The 21,386-nt window shown below is 48.3% G+C and overlaps 1 protein-coding gene across 1 annotated transcript in view; it reads left to right on the top strand.

Moving 5' to 3' along the window:
• WIPF3 (WAS/WASL interacting protein family member 3) overlaps positions 1–19,056 on the top strand; it is a 31,873-nt gene extending 12,817 nt beyond the window's left edge. Inside the window, exons 5-9 of the mRNA XM_032876307.1 lie at positions 1,245–2,006; positions 4,333–4,482; positions 5,457–5,558; positions 16,422–16,498; positions 18,163–19,056. Of these exons, the coding sequence (XP_032732198.1) occupies positions 1,245–2,006; positions 4,333–4,482; positions 5,457–5,558; positions 16,422–16,498; positions 18,163–18,186 (1,115 nt within the window). The 3' untranslated portion in view covers positions 18,187–19,056. The remainder of the gene's footprint in view (positions 1–1,244; positions 2,007–4,332; positions 4,483–5,456; positions 5,559–16,421; positions 16,499–18,162) is intronic.
• Positions 19,057–21,386: the final 2,330 nt, after the last annotated feature.

The following is a 21,386-nucleotide window of genomic DNA, read 5'->3' as shown; positions in this document are numbered from 1 at the left end:
GGCATCAAGCCCTTTGGGGTACGATCTTGCACCTGGTTGGGTAAACACAACTGGAGACTGATCAGCTGAAAAGCTCAGAACCACCACCAGATGCTGGGGTTTCTAACCTGATTTGAAATTCATGGTTTTTATTCTGCAACACCCGGGAAGCTGTAGGTGGGAGAAGCAACCATCTTTTCACGTGTTCTGCACATGTTTTCATCAGGGTAATAAAATACAAGGGTGCAAGGATAAGAAAAGACGGATTCCCTGGAATTCCATTCGGGAGGGCAGTGTATCTGTTTGGAAGGAGGATTTTAGCGCGCCTCCTGAGCGGACGGTGATTCGCTAAAGACACATTTAAGCAGGGATCGCAGACCTTCCGTGCTTTAGTAAATGGAGAGGGGAACATCCTTCTCCACGGCGAGAGATAGATGTGGGGGAGAGAGTGCGGTACGGTGCAAGGGCTTTGTGCAAAGAGTGGCAAGGCCCTCCTAGGGTGCACCTCTGCCCAGCCTTCCCCGAAGCACACCACACACACATCGCTGTGAGGAGTGTGCCATTGTGAGTTCCCAAGAGCCCTATTTTCCAAGTTGGGGTTTGTGGATCTGTGAGTTCAGGAGACCCAGGAGACCAGGAGACAGAGAGCCTGTTGCAAATGGGCATGTCTTTTGCAACTTCCAGAGGCCATGGAACTGGGAGGTTCAAGGTCGTTGGACCTGGATCCCCAAGTCAGTTCCCACTGTCTTCTGAGTGACATTATACATTCAAGGAATGATTCATCTTCTGATCTTGCTGCAGAAAACAAATGCTCACACCATGCTGGAAGTGAGGAAAGCCTCCCTAGCAAGGAGCCTCTTGTTGGTACACCTGAAGGTCCAAACTAGGATGTACGGACTGGGTCCCCAACTGCACTGACTAGTGGGTAGTGGTGAATGAGTGTGAGGGTGGTGTTGCAATGAGGAAGGCCGAAGGAGGCCAGAACAGTCCAGTGCTCTGGGTTGGGAGACTCCTGGGCCCTTGGCAGGTGAGGGCAGAGGTGGGATGGAACAGGAAAGCTGGTCCTGCACCACAATCTGGTGGCTTGAGCTGGGCTATGATAGGTGCTGCCCCGGAGGCTTCCCGTTGAACCTGCAGGATGACAGCGCCCACCACACAGTTCACGGACATCATGCTGGATGGTGTGTGTCTGTCTTCACTGCCTACAAACTTCAGTTTCTCCTTCCTCTGTCTCTGAGCTGACTCAAAACTTGTTTTCCTTCCAGGTGGCAAGATAGGGCAGGCCCCTGGCTCCCGAGCACCTTCTCCCCGGCTGCCCACGAAAGCTCTTGGTGGCCCACTTAACCCCCCTGCATCTCCCAGGCTAGGCAGTGCCTCGGAGGCTCATGGCACCTCCAGGACAGTCCCTCCTCGCCCCAGCATGCCTGCCCCACCGCCACCCACCCTACCCCCACCTCCTCCACCCCTACCCCCACCCCTGCCCCCTTCCTCCCCCACCAAAGCTCCACTGGTATCCCCACCTGGCCCGCCCACCAAAGGGAACACCCCAGGGGTTGCTCCCCCTCTCCCCTCTGCACCTCCCCCTCCTCCTCCACCCCCACCCCTCCCTCCTACCACACCCCCATCCTCCCTGACCTCTGTTCTCAGTGACAAGGCCTTGAAGCCTCAGTTAGCCCCCTTGCCCCTGCCACCCATCCCACCCCCACTCCCTCTCCTCCCCCCTTGTGGGTATCCGGGGCTCAGTGCAGATGCTGCCAGCCCCACCCAAGATATTCGGGAGCCTCCTGCCCCACCGCCTCCGCCACCCCCACTCCCTCTTTATACCTCCTGTACCCCGAGGTTGTCTGTGCCTGCTCCTCCTTTGCCAGGAGCTAACAACAACAGTGAGGCTCCACTCCTCCCACCCCCCAAGTCCCCCAGCTTCCAGGCCCAGCCACCCAAGTCCAGTGCGCAGGCCTTGCCGACACCGCCAGCCCCTCCAGGATCGCAGCCATTCCTGCAGAAGAAGAGGCCCGGCCGAGGCCCAGGTAAGCACCAGTCTTCAGGCCCAGGGTGGCCGTAGCAGAGGACCACTCAGCCAGTGATTAAGAAGGTGCTGGGAGGGGCACCTGGGTGGCTCAGTGGGTTAAAACCTCTGCCTTTGGCTCAGGTCGTGATCCCAGGGTCCTGGGATCGAGCCCTGTATCGGGCTCTCTGCTCGGCAGGGAGCCTGCTTCCTCCTCTCTCTCTGCCTGCTTCTCTGTGATCTCCGTCTGTCAAATAAATAAATAAAATCTTAAAAGAAAAAAAAGAAGGTGCTGGGAACACAGCCAGAGCCTTGCTCCTAAGGCAGACCCACTTGGGAACACCTTGAGATGTCTTAACTCTTGGAATTTGTTTTAGAACTGAGCTATCAGTGCCCCTCATGGAGCACAGTCATACTTATTGTATGGGACTTTATGTTGTATTCATGTTAGGGACAGGAAACCAAGAGGAAGCAAGGCTGAAAGGCTTGTCCAAGATCACACAGACCCAGGCCGGGCATTCTGGCTTTGATCACCTTGCAGTTACTAGGGGAGTGACCCTCGGCAATCCCTTAGCGTCTCTGGGCTTCCTTCTCCTCATCTGTAAAATGGGGCCAGCAATAGTTCCCACCTCTTGTGATTGTTGGAGCCGGGCCTAGCAACACTGAACTCTAGAGAAGCATTATTTCTTCTTACTCTCACCCTTATAGACCCAAATCTCCAGCCTGAGGGGGCTGTGGGTGCGGTCTGTTTCCAGAACCAGGTGTCTGGTATCATTTTTGCTGGAGTTTCTACAGCCTGGCTCCCAGCCACCATTGGCACTGGCCCTCGGCAGACTGGATTCACATTCTGTCTTCCTTTTGGCACGTTCTCGTGCTGACTCAAGAAAACTAAGGGTCCGTATTTTGAGCCAAATATTGAAAATAATTCCTTCATATACCTAGCAGAGGGGATTTTGGATTGAGCATGCGTGCCCACGACTGATTTCCACCTGGTAAGGAGGCTTCATTGGCCTTGTGTCCTTCTGAATAGAAAGTATACCCACATACACACCCATCCACACATGCCCACAAACCGCAATACACACACACACACACACACACACACACACACACACATATTCTTCGGTCTTTAAGAAAATCTTTTCATGCAGAAGGTTTCTTAAATGTATTTGCTCAAATTAAAAATAGCACAGGCTCCCTGTAGAGCAAATAGAAAGAAATTGAAATCACCGACAGTAACGTCAGCCAGAAATAAACGCTGTCATAGTCAGGTGACAACTTGTCCCTTCCTTTTTTTTTTTTTTTCCCTGAAAGATCTATAGATTTACAAAATTAATACAATTTTGAATATACAATATTCTATGCTGTTTTAATTTAATATTACATTATAAGCAGTCTCATCAAGTTAGAGCTTGTTCATAAGTGTATTAAACTGATCGTCAGCATTTACCAGATTTCTACTATTCAGTTGATTCTCTTTTTTGTTATTGTGACTAATATTGGAGCAAACACTTTTGTAGCAATTGTCATCCACCTTTTGGATATTTTGAATGGACAGGTGCCTCAAAAGGGATTCCTGGTACAAAAAGCAACAGAGGCTGTTGGTCACAGAGATAAGGTCCGATGTATTCTCTTTTGAACTGACTGGTCACCACAAGGGCCAGCTTTCCCGCCGGTGAGCTGCCCATGATTCTGAAGTGTTCACGGGGTGGTGAGAAGACAGTGCCTCAGATTCAGGCGGGCGAGGAGAGAGAAGAAAGTTGTCATGGTGGCCGTTTTGTGGTAGGTGGGGTGGATTTAGACTGACTACAGGGAGAAAAGAGGGTCTGCAAGGCAGGGAACCGCCCCCCCCCAAGCAGAACCCTGGGAACAGGAGTCAGCCCACAGCCTGTTCGTCTCACCCCCGCCCCCCACCACACACACACACTTCACCTACAGACGGCTCTTCCCTTTCTTTGGACTCTGCAGTGGTTCCCCTTCTTTGAGCTATGCGTTCTGATCCTGAAGGTGGCCGTGACCATGCTTCTTGTCACAGCAGCTAACATTTACTGAACCCTGCTGCATGCCACTTGACTTCACTCATTCAGCCCTCTCAGCAGCCCCAAGGAGGCGTGTGTATTGTGATCCCCGTCTTACAGATGAGGACACAGAGGCACAAAGAGTTGTCATTACTCCAGCAGGAGAGCTGGAATGCAGTCCCAAGCAGCTTAGCCCCAGAGGCAGCCCTTTTAGTCACCAGATCCTGTGACATCCCGGGACCTCAGTACATTACCTCCCCCCCCCCAGGAGGTTATAGCATCTGCTGTCCCCGGTCCTGTAACTGAATACACTGGCATCTTTTCTCTAAGGGACCAGCGGGGGGAAGCTAAATCCACCCCCAGCACCCCCTGCGAGATCACCCACCACAGAGCTTTCAAGCAGAAGCCAGCAGGCCCCAGCCTGGACCCCAGCACAGCAGCCGGGAGGTCAGCTGCGCAACGGAAGCCTGCATATCCTCGGTGAGTGGGGTCACCTTGTGCTGCGCCGGCTGCCGGTGTGGGAGTGGGTTCCCTTGGCCCTTGGAGGGAGTGTGCCAGCCCAGCATGTCAGGGTGCGTGCTTCACAAGAGCAAGGAGCTCCCCCCAGGGCAAAACAGCCAGCAAGTTGTGTTAAAGAATATTTCTCTTGAGGCTTTCTGGGAGGCTCCAGAACTCATCCTCTAACTTTCTGATTGCGATGAGAAAAACGGAAGAAAACCAACATTCAAACTGTATATGTGTGTGTCTTGTCTGTCTCCGTGGAGAAATCCATGCGTATTGGATGACAATAGAAAGAATGGAGTGGTCTGGAAAAGGTGAAAGGATGAGTAGAAGGCCCACCAGACAGAGGGACTGTTAGGGCAAAAATACGGAGAGAGGAAGGAAAGTTCTCTAGGGTCAGACCCAAAGCCTAGGTCACAAAGCAGGGACTCAACTAATAAAAGGGCCACAAGTCTCCTCTCACAATCAGGAACTCAGGGAAAATCCTGTTTGCTTTGGAAAGTTCCAGGTCCCCCACTGGACATAAGCCATAAGCCTTCCCACCAGCCAAGCTGAGGACTTTTAATCTCACCCCTCCCAAAAAAAGCCCTCACCAGGGTCTCAGGAGTAACTGCAGGCCCCAGGCACTCTGCTGGTCCCTTGTTGCTGTCATGTTCCCCACCTCTGATTCTGGACCCTGGATAGCTCGTGATTTCTCCCTTTAGAAGTTTCCTTAAGATATTGGCGAAAGCAAGGTGGGGTGGATGATAGGGAGAGTCTGTTGATTTCACTTTTCCTGATTCTCCTTGTCTGAGCTAAGCAGTAAAAATCGAAAGGTGATAGATGAGTATTCCTAAGGAGGAATGGCTCAGCCGCTAAAGCCCTTGAACTGGGCAGGCAAACCTGTGTGCTCCTGGAAGTTTTCAAGTTCATCACAATAACCAAAGTAATTTTTCTATTTTCCACGTGTGCAGATGACTTTGAATCTAAATTCACGTTCCATACCATGGAAGACTTTCCTCCTCCAGATGAATATAAACCATGCCAGAGGATTTACCCCAGCAAGATCCCCAGAAGTAAGTACCACTTGGGAAGCCTCTTGGTTTTCCCTGACCCTCCAGAAGTAAATGCTTAGTATGCATTGATGGGCCACAGGCTGCCTAAAGGATGATGTCATGATTTCACCGTACTACTGGGATAATACAGTGCTATTCCTGCTTCTGGAAGGATCTGAACACTTACTTGTCCTGGCCCCAGTGATTCTTTAGAAGCTTTTTACAGAACTCCAGAGTGAATTGTTTGGCTTTGGATTTGAGTGCCTGGATTTACTGCTTGTCCCTCCCCTCCCAGGGCTTTTGACAAAGGAGCTAACCACCCCAAGACAACAGCAAAATGGGAGACAGGAGCTTCGTATTAATACCCAGAGAACATTCTAAATGAGTGTTCAGAATTCTGGCAGACTGTGAAATGAAGAATGTCCTTAGGTCAGTGGTTCTCAACCTTGAATACACATTAAAATGACCTACAGAGCTTTTAAAAATCCCAAAGGCCGGGCTGCACCGAGACCCACTAAATCAAACGTGCAGGAGGGGACCCACGTGGCAGTATTTTTGAGAACTGCCAGGTGATCGCAGTGTCCAGCCAAGGATGAAAGTCTCAGGCTGATAAGAGCCTGACTTCTCCATATTTCATCATGTGGCCAGCCTCCAAGTAGAGGCCTTCACTCTGCTTACCTCCTTAGCCCCCTAAGAGTAGAAGAGGCAGAGGCTGGCGTATCCCTCAGGCCCGAAAGGGCAGGGAAGCAAGTACTTTAGGAAAACAGGAAGCAAAGAAAAGCAAAGTGGAGAGTGTTAAGCACACAGCGAAACTGCCTATTAGTTCTGGTCTAGTGCTGAGCCAACGCAGTTGGGCAGGGGCTGGTAAGAGGGGACAGTGACAACAGCATGGAGTAATAAGGAAGGCTGTTTCCCGCGCTCCAACAGGAGTTAGGCCCCCGGGCTCAGACATCTGTGGACTAGCATGGAAGATCATCTGGGTCCTGGGATAGCCCAAGACCATGAACTGGACTTCGGCGATATCCCTCCTCCAGGGTTCACCCCCCTGCAGGCAGATCAGGGAGCGTGCACCTGCTCCCTGCTCAGCTCACAGGTCCTCTTGGAATCAGCCTGGGCAGGTCTTTTTCTGCTGGGATTATACATTTAGAGAGAAGTGACCTTGTGTGCTTTTTAAATAATGTGCAAACACTGCTGCTGTGAACTAAGACAGAGAGAGGAAGGGGAGAGGAGCAGCATGAGATGGAGGGCCAGAGACGGACTCCATATTTTCACACTCCTGCAAGGCTCATTCCTTTCCCTAAGCAGGTATTTGTTAACTGGCCATGTTCATGCCACAAATCCCACCGTTCTCTGCTACACCCAGATGGTAAAGGGTGAATGTGACAACTGGCCCCTGGAGGCTTTTCGGTTACTGACTGCTACCCTAAACCAGAGGCTAGAAACAACATATTTGAAGCTCTGTGGGCCATTTGGTCTCAGTCACAACTACTCGGTTGTGCTGTTTTGACCAGAAAGGAGCCATTGACGATACAAAAATGAATGGGCATGGCTGTCTTCCAGTAAAACTTTATTTACAAAAAACAGGTGCCTTGGGGTGCCTGGGTGGCTCAGTGGGTTAAAGCCTCTGCTTTCGGCTCAGGTCATGATCCCAGAATCCTGGGATTGAGCTCCATCGGGCTCTCTGCTCAGCAGGGAGCCTGCTTCCCCCTCTCTCTCTGCCTACTTGTGATCTCTCTCTGTCAAATAAATAAAATCTTAAAAAAAAACAAAAACCAAAAAACAGGTGCCTGCTAGATTTGGTCTGCTTGCCCTATTTTGCTAATCTTGGCACTAAACCATTCCAGAAAAGCAGATTCTCCAAAATCTCATTTCTTTCTTGTACCACGGTAGGCAGTCCTTCAACCTTCAGATGCGGTAAATTCTAAAGTTCGCTGCTTTTTGAGCCCATGGTGCCTGGTCCCTTCCCTGAGAATGGAAACGAGGCCATGCCTCGTACAGATCGCCAGGAGGGCGCAGCTGGCCATCTGTGCTGTCTTCCTATCAGCACAGAGAAATGGCCACATCAGGGGCTATATACACACAAAAATAACCGGATGCTCAGGAAAATGCAGTTTAAACAAAAGTAAAGAAAAAGAAAACCTGCTAAGTGAACTGACATCCTACAGACCAGGAAGGGTATTTGCAATTTCAAAAATAAAATATAGCTTTGGAATAATGCAGCATTGGCAGACTCAAAATCCTCCTTTGGCTTCCGAGCACTATTACACTGGCATGTTCCTGCCCTCCCTGTGAACTGTAGGGTAGAACCTTGGTAATTCTATTAGTGTGATACAGTTCATGCCTGTCTGATTCCATTTCTTCGCACAGTTTTCCTCCTGCTCCCCACTGACCTGGTTCCCCGAGACTGGAGTTGATGATCTGGGAGACAGCGTTGGTTCTGTGGGATGAGTGTGTTCTCACGCTGTCTCGTAGCAGTTCTGGCTTTGTCTCCAACAGCTTGCATGCTTTCTCTCTCTGCTCCTGACACCCGCACACAGCACACAAACACCCTTGTGCATGGCTTTTCTACTTGTCCTCTTCACTGTCTCCACCCTGCTCATATTAGTGGTTTTCTTTCTTTGATAGAATGATTTTACCTAATTTTTTAATTTTTTAAAAAATGTGTTATATTCCTCAATAAGTCAATTGTAGAATTACTATAGGATCCAGCAATTCCGCTCCTGGGTATACACCCAGAAGGATTGAAAACGGGGTTCAAACGAGTTCATGCACAGATATTCACAGCAGCACTCTTGGCAATAGCCAGAAGGTAGAAACATCCAGTGTCCATCCACTGATGAATGGATAAACGAAACATATAGCCATGCGATGGAATATTCTTTGACAATGAAAGGGGATGAGGTACGGATCTATGCTACAACATGGATGAACCTTGGAAACTCGTGATGTGTGACCGAATGCAGACACAAAAGGTCACGTGTCTTATGATTCCATTTCCATGACGGAGCCAAAATGGGCAAATCCTTAGAGACAGAAAGTAGAGTTAGCAGTTGTCGGGGGTTAGGGGTATGAAGAATGAGGAGTAGCTCCTAGTGGGTACGGGCTTCTTTTTGGGGTGATGGATATGTTGTGAAACTAGGCAGAGGTGATGGTCGCACAACACTGTGAATGTATTCAACGTCACTGGTGGTAAATTTTATGTTATGTGCATTGTACTGCAATAAAGTAGGAGGGAACACCCTATCAGTAGGACTCTTGAGGAAAAATTGCATAGGTCACAAATATTTATTAATATAATGATGATAGAAAGAGTGAAGTTATCATATTGACAGATAATTAACTGAGACCTCACTGGAGAGATTTAGATAAATGGTCCCCAGACACAGCCTCAAGAAATTCACATTTTGGTGGAGAAAAGGAGGAGAGACAGACACCCAAACATAACATCTCAGTCTGGTGTTCCCAGCAAAGCCATCCTGATCACAGTTCAGTGGCAAAGTGGCTGGCTAGAAATCTGTTTGCATCCCAACTCCTTTAAACAGAGAATTTTGGGGGTGCCTGGGTGGCTCAGTGGGTTAAGCCTCTGCCTTCGGCTAAGGTCATAGTCTCAGGGTCCTGAGATCAAGCCCAACATCGGGCTTTTTGCTCTGCTGGCAGTCTGCTTCCCCCTCTCTCTGCCTGCTTCTCTGCCTACCTGTGATCTCTCTCTTTCTGTCAAATAAATAATAAATAAATAAAATCTAAAAAAAAAAATAAAAAAATTTTTAATTGTGGTTTAAAAATGCATAACATGAAATTTTCCATCTTAGTGCTGTGTTAAGTGTACAGTTCAATAGTGTTAAGTACATTCACACTGTTGGGAGACCAATCTCCAGAACTCCTTTCATCCTGCAGAACGGAAGCTCCGTACCTATTAAACCCATGAAAATAGCACCCACCACTCTACTTCCTGGCTCTAAGAGCTTGACTTCTCTTGGTACCTCATATAAGTGGAATCATATACTGGTTGACTTTTTCAGACTGGCCTTCTTTCATTTAGCCTGATGTCCTCAAGGTTATCCACTTTGTCAGAATTGTCTTCCTTTCTAAGGCTGAATACTATTCTGTTGTCTGTATGTATGATGCTGCGTTTATCCGCTCATCTGTTGGTGAACAGTTGGCTTGCTTCCACCTTTGGCTGCTGTGACTAATGCTGCTAGGAACATGGGTGTACAAGGATCTCTGATACTCATCCAGCTTTTAGTTCTGTTGGGTATAATATACCTAGAAATGGAATTCCTGGATCATACGATAATTCAATTTCTAATTATTTGAAGAACCACCATACTGTTTTCCATTTTACACTCCCACCAGTTGACATTCCCATCAGCAGCACACAAGGGTTTCTCCACATCATCACTAACATTGTTGTTCTCTGTTTTTTTAATAGTAACCATCCTAATAGGTGTGCAGTAGTAGCTCATTGTAGTCCAATTCCTATTTTAAAATAGTTACTTTACACTTAGGGCAAAACTAGCCACCATTGTTTCCATTAGCAAAGAAACTTCTCCAGCAAGTGCTGCAGTCACTTTCACAGTATTGGGTGGTTCATGTCATGAAATCAAAGGAGGAGCTATCCCAAGCCTGAGAGACTCTATAGACACTGCTGGTGGCTGAGCATTTATCTCTGCCTCTTTGGAGGGCAGCAGGACAGGAAGGACCTCTGCCCTGTGCTTACCTTAGCTGTTCTCCTTCATAAGCTGTCTTCCAACACCCCACTCTCTTACTGCTGTTCCTGTAGTTCTAGAATATTCCTTTATTCCTCTGAAATGGCAAAAGGAGTGTCATGTCTATAAAACACCTCCCTTGACCTGCTCTGGCCCTTGGGCCACTTACCTGCTCCTCTCACAGCTAGTGCGTGTCTGCTTCCTCTCTTCCTGTCCTCTGAGACATCTTCCACCCACCACGCCATGGAAAGAGCCCTTAGCAAGGCCACCAGGGGATGCCATGTTGCCAAAGCTAGCAGTCAGAAGTGTTAGCTAAAATCCATTACTCCCTCCCATGAAGCACTTCTTTGCTTGGATTTTTGGACAGCCCTCTCCTTCCTCCTTCCACTTCGTGCTCACCACTCCTCCACTTTTTGTTACATCAAACCCTTTGGAGTCATCTTTGGCTTCTTTCTTTTTCTTCTGCTCCCACATCCAAGTTACCAGAAAAATCTTGGGGCTCCTCCTGTGAAATGTATCCCCAGTCTGCTCTCTCTTAGCTCCTCTGCCACTGTCAACCTGGCTGAAACCACCGTCATTTCTCATCCGGAGGCTGCGGGAAACCTGCTGACAGGCTTCTCTGCTCCATACTAGTGGCCCCATGATTCGTCTAAAGCCCAAGTCCAGTCAGACCACCCTCTACTCCAAATCCTCCACTGAGTTCCCATCGCGCTCTGTGTCAATGGGGTCATGGGGTCAATTAGAAATCCTCCCCCATGGCTCCTAAGACCTACCTGAAGTGCCCACACACCCAGCCCCACTCCCTACAAAACCTCATTTTGCCCCAACAGCACAGACCACTTATACCTTGTAGAACATTCCAAACACACTCCCACCTCGGGGCTCTGGGATCTGGGCTCTTTGCACTTGCTGTTCCTTCTGTGGGACACTTTCCCCAGATGTCCATGAGACTCACTCGCTGTGTCCTGTGGGTCTTTGGTCTGATGGCATTTTATCAGAAATTTCTTCTCTGACCAGTCTTTATTGAGTAGTAGCCCTTCCTGCCGCATCACTTCTGTTCTCTAAACTCTGCTTTCTCACTTCCTTTGAAGCATTTATCACTTCCTGACATATTATATATTCACCTGTGTCCTGTCTCTTTGTACAGTGTAAGACCCAGAAGGGAAGGGATGACATCAATTTTTACGCACTGGGGTCTATCGCCAGCTCCCAGAATGGGGCCAGGCACACAGACACTTGATAAATACTTGTTGAATTAATAGACAAGAAAGTCGGGGTGCCTGGGTGGCTCAGTCGGTTGAGCGTCTGGCTCTTGATTTTGGTTCAAGTCAGGATCTTTGATCTGAGATTTGCACTAGGCCTGCTTGGGATCGCTTCTCTCCATCTTCCTCTGCCCACCGCCCCCAGCTCATGCACACGCATGTACTCTCTCTCTAAAAAGAAAATTGATGAGACTGTCCATACATATATACATTGCAAAACCATTTACAGAATAAAAAACTGGAAAACAGCACAGATCTCCAATAATGGGGTTAAATACATTAAGGAGAGCCACAGGATAGAATCCCATGCTTCCCAAGGAGTGTTGTTGAATATTCAGTGACATGAGAAAATGCAAACACAACTTTGAGAAGTAAAAGCAAAACACCCAGCACACTAGAAGTACATAAAATAGAACTGAAATTTAATCTAAACAAGGAAATGACTTTGCAAATCCATATGGAGAGGGAAAGGGAAAGGTGTTGACCAAATAGAAAAGAGGCTAGAAGCACATCCATTGAAGTGAGCTCAATGGTAGAAGGCTGGGTGATTTTAATTTTCCTTAGGCTTCACGATTTTGTCCAAGTTTTCTGTAACAAATACATATTACTTTTAATAATCATTAAAACTAATTTTAAAATTCTAAAATTTCCAAATTATTGGGAGGGAGACTCTGGCCAGCGCCTGGTCTGAGTTACTTGTGGAGGAGAAACGTGGCCCCGTGGTACACGGGGTAACCCCGCTGAGTTCTGTACAAGCGGGATGTGGTCTGGAAGGAGTGGCGAGCAAGGCTCATACCAGCCTCAACTAAGACATGACAGTCGGGGAGGAGAGGAAAGGCCAGATATGCACCTTCTAACATCTAGGTCTGGCAGATGCTAGAAATATCATTTGCAGTGAAACCTGTCATTTCCTTTGGTTAGAGACTGTGAGAGGCCCCCAGGGTTAAAACAGAAGGGCTCTTTGAGGTCGTCCAGCCCAATTCTTTCATATACAGCTGAAGCAACCGGGGCAGAAATAGGATAGCCGCCCCTGGTCACAGCCGGTGGCAAAGATGGAGCTCGGAAGGGTATTATACTAAGGGAAATAAGTCAGTCAGAGAAAGACAATTATCATATGGTTTCCCTGATATGTGAAATACAAGGAATAGTGTAGATCATAAGGGAAGGGAGGGAAAACTGTATGGGAAGAAATCAGAGAGGGAGACAAACCATGAGAGACTCTGGACTCTGGGAAACAAACCAAGGGCTGCAGAAGGGGACGTTGGAGGGTGGTGGGGTAACAGGGTGATGGGCATTAAGGAGTGCATGGGATGTCATGAGCACTGGGCACTCGCAGTTACATGCAACTGATGAATTATTGAACACTACGTCAGATGCTAATGATGTACTATATATTGGTTAATTGAATTTAGATTCAATTTAGATTCCAAAAAAGCTGGGGCTCTGGGCTAAGGTTCTCTGCTCCGTGTCCAGTGCTCTGTGCACCCCACCTTGCTACCTCTCCACCCTGTGCCACGTAGCCCTTAGCTTGGAGAGACTGTGCTGGCCCAGAGCTGCCGGTCAGATCTGCTTCTCCTAGGAGTCCAGTCTGTTCTAACCCAACTCCCTAGGCCACAGGGGTCACACTGCAAGGCTGGCTCTCAGACCCAGCTTGAGCAGCCAGCCACATCTGGGAATCCTCTCCGGCCCTTCTCCAGGTCCTGCAGTGTCTGTCCTCCTGTTGGTCGGCTGCAGAATGGATTTCTTTTTCTCTGATATGGAGTATCTCTGTGCCTGGATAAAGGCACAGACTGGCTTGGTTGACAAATGAGAAAAAATAAACCTGGAAGCCAGCTTGGCCCTCAGGCCTCTGCGCCTTCAGTCCTCGCACAGACTTTCTTCTCTAAGCCTCGAAGTTCAGAGAAGGCTTTCGTATCCGGCTGCTGTGCTCAGCACCGGGGCAGAGGGGCATCCGTGTGCCGGGAGGCCGCAGCTGGGGTCACTTGGGCTGCTCTGAGGGCCCTCGCACGTGGGGTCTGGTGGGGAGGTAAATGGTATTTCATAGTAGAAGTTGGTGTTCCCAAATTTTGAAAGCGTGTGTTTTAGTGAACTTGAAACACTCGTCTGTGAAAATACAGCCCTTATAAAGGACTTTTTAGCAGAAGAGCTCTCCTTTTTGAATCCTAGCGATCCTAATGTCATCTCAGAGCAGAAAAAAAATCCCCTAAGGCAGTATTTACATTAAAATGGGACACTTGGGTGGCTCAGTCAGTTAAGTGTCTGCCTTCGTTTGGCTCAGGTCATGATCTCAGGGTCCTGGGATCAAGTCCCGCGTCAGGCTCCCTACTCAGTGGGGGAGTCTGCTTCTCCCACTCCCTCTCCCACTGCCTCTGCTTGTGTTCCCTCTCTCTCAAATAAATAAATAAAATCTTGGGGCGCCTGGGTAGCTCAGTGGGTTAAAGCCTCTGCCTTCGGCTCAGGTCATGATCCCAAGGTCCTGGGGTCGAGCCCCACATTCGGCTCTCTGCTCAGCAGAGAGTCTGCTTCCCTTCCTCTCTCTCTGCCTGCCTCTTTGCCTACTTGTGATCTCTGTCTGTCAAATAAATAAATAAAATCTTTTAAAAAATATATTTTAAAAAAAAGCACCCCAAGTAACCCTAACCCCTGGCCACCCACTTCTAGCAGCAGTAAAGTTTCTTTTCTAGCAAGATGCAAAATTTTCCTTCCTGTTTTACGAAGAAATTGGTTCTCCTTTAGCTCTGCTATTGTTTCCAGTCGTATTTATGAAAACTAGCAGGCACCAGTTTCCTACAGAGAAACCTGTCTTATTGCCCAGTGGTTCTCCAAAGGGAGGATTTTGCCCCCTGCAGGACACATGGCACTGGCTGGAGACATTTTTTGTTGTTACAAATGCTCTGGGGGCTGGGGAAGGTCCTCCTGGCATCCAGGGATGTGTCCCACAGGCTGCAGCACACAGCCAGCCCCCTAACCAAGAGTTATCCAGCCCACAAGGTCAGGAGAGCCAAGTTAAGAAACCCTGGCCTAGAGGAAGGCTTTTCTGTAGTAGGCTGAAGTTTCTTATGTCGAAGAAGTAATTTCAAGGCCATTCTGCCACATGGAATTAAGTCAAGGGCTATATATCAGTGTCTTTTTACTTTTTTTTTTTTTAGGATTTTATTTATTAATTTGGCAGAGAGAGAGAGAGAGCACAAGTGGGGTGAGGGATGGATGGAGAAGCAGGCTCCCCACTGAGCAGGAACTCGATCCCAGGCCCCCAGGATCATGACCTGAGCTGAAGGCAGACGGTTAACCAGTTGAGCCACCCAGGCTCCCCAGTGTCTTACTTTTAACGTAGTTAATAAACTGACTAAAAATCTACTCCTTATGTCATTTGCCCAAAAGTATCTTTATCCTAGAACAAAGGCGCTTATTGATTTAAAAAGTATTTTCATGAAAATTTCAGTGTCCGTTGGATTAATGTTTTGTAAGTTGCAGAGACCCTTCTCTGTGCTAGCTCACTTTAAAAACTAGATCTTACCTTAACAGATTCCTAAGATGACTTATATGTTCACTGTACAAATTATGTTTGAGATTTTTTTTTTAAGATTTTATTTATTTATTTGACAGACAGAGATCACAAGCAGGCAGAGAGGCAGGCAGAGAGAGAGGAGGAAGCAGGCTCCTTTCTGAGCAGAGAGCCCGATGTGGGGGCTCGATCCCAGGACCCTGAGATCATGACCTGAGCCGAAGGCAGCGGCTTAACCCACTGAGCCACCCAGGCGCCCCTGTTTAAGAGATTTTTAAAAAGCAACAACAACAGTAAATCCAGGAGGAATCCATTCAATACACTATTTCCATCTTTTTAAGTATTTGAGGTCATCCTGCTTATACAATTTCTAGTCTGCTTTCTTTCTCCTCGATTTCAGACATCACCCCAAATTATTTTGTTTCGTAAACATTCAGACGGCCACTTCATACTCCATCATACAGTTAGTGAACCCTGGAGTTCCTAGATTTGTGGAACGTGGGGCATCATCACCTTTTCACCATTGTAAATGATCTGAGATGAATAGTTCTGCTTTTCACAGTGCTCTGTAAGGAACACAGCAACCTGGATTGTCTGGAGGGCTTTGGGATGTGGTTATTTAATTCCCCGTCCGGGACAGAGGCAGAACGGAAAAGCCTTGTACTGTGTGCCGCAGAGAAAGAGCCACAAGGGATGCCATTTGGAGCATGGAACTCACAGGGAACGTTCTGGAATGGCTGGGAATGTGGAGTTAAAACTGGGCTAGACCAACCAAACCACACAGACACATATACACACATATAAGTAAATGCCAAAAAGAAAAAAAAAATCTGGAGGGATAAACAGAAAGCTTCGAGTAGTGGGGACTCTGGGATAGAAACAGGGATTAGGCAAAGAAGAGGCATTTGAGGGTGCTCGGATGTTTTATTCCCTATTGTCTTCCTCTATATTCTTTGACCCCTTCATTATGAGAATATATTTATATGTAACTTGTGTGATATTTAAGCAAAATACATTTTAGAGAATGAGCTCAAGAAAGAATCCAAGCTCCTAGAAGAAAGCATGATTTATTTCAGCATACAATTACCTTTTATTCCCTTTTTTAACCAACCCTAGCACGGCGCTTGGCACACAGTGCATACTGGACAAATGAGCCATTCTGGAGATGGTGGCTTGTTCTGAGCTATGAAGCTTGTTATAACAACCTATTCCCCTTCCAGCAGACTGGACGAGATGCTTTTGCATCCAGGCTGGGCCATGGAAGCAGTGGGCGGAAACACTCAGCCTAGGGCGGGGAGGCGCCTGGAGGTTTCAGGCTGACGGGCTCCTGGTACCCTTGGTCCCTCTGCTGTTGCTCTGAGCGCCAGCAGAGTCTGAGTTTCTCAGCGAAGATCTTTCCTGTTTCTTTCAGGCCGCACGCCTGGTCCCTGGCTGCACACAGAGGCCACAGGGCAGAGCTCGGATGACATCAAAGGCAGAAATTCTCAGGTAACACCTCCTCAGGTCTCTGAACGTAAAAGCAGGAGTTCTCCTCAGGGAGCCCAGAAATGCCGAGAGTGTGCTTGGTCCCTAAAGCTTAACATGCTTTGCACAGATTCTTTTGTCCTCGGGGAAAGCCGTTTGGTGTACTTTTGTTTCCAGCTAGAATGAAATGCATACATTTTCAAACTCTGAAGAGGGAAAGGGGGGCTTCCCCAGAATCCCCCCACCTCCAGAACAAAGGCTGGCCACCCAGAAGCCCTTTGGAGCCCTTCTTTAGCGGTCACCCCACTCCCTCCCCGCTCCCTCTTCCCTGGTCACAGTGGCTGAGGAGGCCGGATCAGATACTACTCTGCGATGTGCACCAAGCGTGATTCAGGGTTCTGTCTCCTCTGTGGAGTACAGGGTATCTCATGGCCCCTGTGGGGGTTTTTCTCCCATCGTTTCGATCATTTCCTTTGGCCAAATGTAGTCACGATTCAAGTCCTGGTGGCTAGAGGAAGCTGGGAGGGGAACCAGACGGGTTCTTGTGGGATAAGACAGTCTGTGAAAAAATGCCCTCCTTCTCACACAAGGCAGCTTGGACAGACTGTCTCCTAACCCCGGGCCGAGATGACATCTGCTCACGACAGAATCTCATCTTTAAAGGCCCTTAGTTGGGGCACCTGGGTGGCTTAGTGGGTTAAAGCCTCTGCCTTCCACTCAGGTCATGATCCCGGGGTCCTGGGATCGAGGCCCGTATCTGGCTCTGTGCTTGGCAGGGAGCCTGCTTCCTCCTATCTCTGCCTGCCTCTCTGCCTACTTGTGATCTCTGTCAAATAAATAAATAAAATCTTTAAAAAAAATAAATAAAGGCCCTTAGTTGTACCCTGGCCTCCTCCTGTTTGAGAGTTCTGTGTGGCAAAGGGGGTGGCCCGCCATTCAGCTGGGTCCTCCTGCAGCCCCCTGGAACAGCACAGCAAGGGATATGAGAAGGGGACAAGGCCCTGGACATGGGGATGAGTTTCTTGCAGGAGGACAAGCACCACCTTTTCTAACCACAGCTGAGCTAAGAATTGTGATAATCACTCAGACAATCAAAGGCTCAAAATGGCTGTCTGATTGCAGTTAAGGGAGAAATAGATAAGCACAGGGCAAAAGAAAACAGGGAGACTATACACAGAATTAACAGGCATCCGCTCAGGGAGATAGTAGTCACGTCAGCGAGACAAAAAGCAGTCACCCAGAGAGCTCACAGGGTTCTAGACATCGTAAACTGCCCCCCAGGGGGCACTCTTCTTTTATGGTGGAGAGACCCAAGTGATCTGTGCATGGGTGGGAGTCCTGGGCTGGAAATCTGAAGGCCTGGGGCCCTGTGTCTTTACCTTTGCCTTCTTTTGGGATCTCCAGCAAGTTCTTAGTTTTTCTTGAGTTTCTGTCACATGCTGGTGTTTGGTCTTATGTCTGTTTCCAAGATGGCGGTACGTCTTGAGACGCCATCAACTCTTTGTCCCATTTCATCCCTTTCCCACCCACAAACCCCTGGGTCAAAATCAGCCCCTTGCATCTGACGGGACCCTCAGAACCTGGCAGCCTCGTATGAATGCAGGAAGGCTGTGGTGCCCAGCCCCAGGGTGTGTGTGTGTGTGTGGAGTCTTCCAGATCCCCCTCATAATGTTCCTGTCTTTCCACAGTTATCACTAAAGACACTCCGGTGAGAAGACAGAGGAAGCCAATGTCCTGTGAGCCGCCTGGGGGTCCACATCGCCAGATGGGCTTCCCCAGAAGAACGTGTCTGGCCTTGCCATACTTAAGTTGCAATTCATTTAACATGCAAGCTCTGAGTGGAGCATATATTTATTGTAAATACGTGGTTTGCACAGGCTTTAAATCAGTATGACAGCTCTTATTTGCATAATTTAAAAAAAACACACCCGTATTATGTTTCTCCATTTTCCAAGGATGCATCTTGGCATTCATCCATCATACCGATAGCGCCCTGTCCCCGCCCCATGGTGTCCATTCCATGACTGTAAATAATGCGTGTGGACTGGCCCTTCCTAGATTCTGAACCATTTTTAGAAGATTCCCTCGTTTGCAAGTAGTCCCAAAGTCATAGTCCCCACAGCGGCTTCTTATCGGCATGATTCTATATTCTCCTCACACACACACTGCAAAATCAAACCCAGTAATGCCTTATAAACATTGCAGCTCAGAGAGAGCAGTGTGTCCCCCCACCCAGATAAGGCCACACAGCCTCCGGTGAACGAGATGCCATGTCTCGCTTCCGTTTTGCAGTACAGGGATTTTTTTTTTCTGCCTCATGTAAATATGACCCAAAAGAAAGGCAAGAGTGGGCTTGGCCCCTCCGATGCCAAGCACAGGGCCCTTTTGTAACAGAAAGCTCCTACAAGTAGCCAACGCCCTTCCTGTTTACAGTGCCCCCGGTGCCCACGTGCCCCTGGCTTTCCTCCTGTCCCGCCTAAGTTCCCAACTCCTTCCTGGCTTCCAGGGTAAGGCGAGATTCATGAGATTTAGGTTTGTTTTTTTTTTTCTGCAAGTTAGAAACCTATGTAACTCATTATTATAGTCAATTACATATTCTATCTCAGAGATGGTTGTTTGTTTTTTTTTTCTCCCCAAGAATGGGATTTTCATGGAAACTAGGACATGAGGAAGTGTAGACAAAAGCCTCTTGGCCAAGTATCTGCCTCACCGACCTGGTGCCTCACTCCTGTGCTTAGGAAGCCTGGCAGCCCCCACCAGGCAAACGCAGCTCCCTTCCCAACTAAAGAGGGCCTGATGGGTCTCAGAGCTCCCGCTGCCCTGTGGGGGGCGCACTTCTCTGTTGGGGAGAAGTGCCCAAGGCCGGCCACCCCTGAATATGGAACTGGTGGGGAAGGGCTCTGGCTGCTGTTCTCACACCCTTTTTCTGGAGCTGGCAAGGAAATGGAAGTGTGTGTTTGCTTGCACCTGACCCCAGATGCTCCCCGTCCTTGGAGGGGAAGCTGTAGAAGGGGAAGGAGAGAAAATAGAAGGAAACAGACTGACCCCAGGTCTGTGCTCAAAATAGGTGCAGATTAAAGGAAAAGGGGGGCGGGTGCAGAAAGAGCAGTGGAAAAACAAGTGTCCTTTGGAACAACCCACTCATGTGCTCAGACCTGAAGGACACCGTGCCCAGACCAAGCCATCCAGAACAGGTAGCCGGTTAGCAGGGTTTGGGCAAACGTGACTGCGTACACTTAGCTGTTGTCTAAAGACTAAGATGGCATCCTTCATTGTTGTGCTTTCTCATTCCAGAGAGGAGCAGCTGAGCAAGGTCAAGTGCCCTTCTCTGGGGAATCAGTCATGTCAGATTGTGACTGCTAACTCAATTGGAAAAGAAGCTTTTGCAGGTCAGCAGCTCTGGGCATAGCTGATTGGTTTTATTGGTTCTGGAAGGTTTCCAAAAGGTCGAGATTTCTTTATTATAACGGGATCCGCTCCATCTCCCTCCCAGCTGTAGGAAAATAATTACAAGGGTTTTAATTATCATGATGAAGAAGGCCCAAGACAAAGGCAAGTCCACCTTCCGAGGAGACTGGCTCCCCCATGAGATGTTTATGCATTCACGTTCCACACCCCTGGGATAGAAGTTAAAAACAAAACCTATCAAGGACAGAGGGAAGGGAGGGGCAGAAACCAGAAATTGCAGCTTTAGGGAGAAATCTCAGGAATCTGGCCTCCCATCTCTCCTCGAGACCTGTCACTGAATTCAGTGTGTGCGGTGCCTGCTGCTGGCAGGACAGACCTCAAGCCCCTTGACCATAAACTCACGCAGAGCCAACGAGTTCCAGAGCTCTTGCCACACTCCAGTGTTCTCACTGACCCTGTCGTCTGTGGCTCCCCCATGTTTCATATGTATTTTATATTTATTGATGTGCCCTCTGCAGAGTCCTTTCTTTGTATCTAATAAACTTTAATAAGTGGAAATGCTTCTGCCATGTCCTTGCTAAAACCCATCGAGGGTCACGAGTACTGACCTAAGCCAACCATTTTTCAGGGTTAGAAGGGCTTCTAAGAAGGATGGGACACGGGGGCCCCGGGTGACTAGGTTAAGCATCTGCTTTCGGCTCGGGTCATGATCCCAGGGTCCTGGGATGGAGCCCCACATCAGTCTCCCTGCTCAGCAAGGAGTCTGCTTCTCCCTCTGCCCTTCCCACTCTCTCTCTCTGTCAAATAAAATAAATTCTTAAAAAAAAAAAAAAAGGGACATGAAGGGTACTCACACAGAACCCAATGCCGGCTGTGACACACTGTGTTTGAAATGAGGCCTTTCTTTTCTGAGCTGACATTTCTAACTAACCTGTATAATGTTTTCCAAGTTTTGGGGCCCCTGAGTGGCTCAGATGGTTAAGCATCTGCCTTCCACTCAGGTCATGATCCCAGGGTCCTGGGATCAAGCCCCACATCGGGCTCTCTGCTCAGCAGGGAGCCTGCTTCACCTTCTCCCTCTCCTCTCCCTGCTCCTGCTCTCTTACTCTCTCAAATAAATAAATCTTTAAAAATAATAATAATATATTCCTAGTTTTTGTAGCTAAACTGAACTGATGGGTATTGAGGGAAATCCAAGGGAAAATATGTCTGAAATGCATTTTCTTAAAAAAAAAGGTAACACTATATTGTTTTATTCATAGAAAATGGGCAGAGTATTGCTTATAGAATGCCTCTAATTTGTGTTAAAATGGAACAGCTTTTGACCTAAAGTGCACTGAGCACCTGCCCCAACTTAGCAAACCCCTCAAAACATCTGTATGAGGCAGTATCCTCAATCTCCACTCTAGTATTTTCAGGTGGCCTCTTTGGTATGTGGTGCGGGGGAGATGACGTTCACCTGCTAGGTAAGCTGGCTTAGAGTCAAACATAGATCTATTTGGCC

The sequence above is a fragment of the Lontra canadensis genome, unplaced genomic scaffold, assembly GCF_010015895.1.
Source record: "Lontra canadensis isolate GAN:19392208 unplaced genomic scaffold, GSC_riverotter_1.0 scaffold2, whole genome shotgun sequence".
Lineage (NCBI taxonomy): Eukaryota > Metazoa > Chordata > Mammalia > Carnivora > Mustelidae > Lontra > Lontra canadensis.
This window is presented reverse-complemented; position numbering and strand designations above follow the sequence as displayed.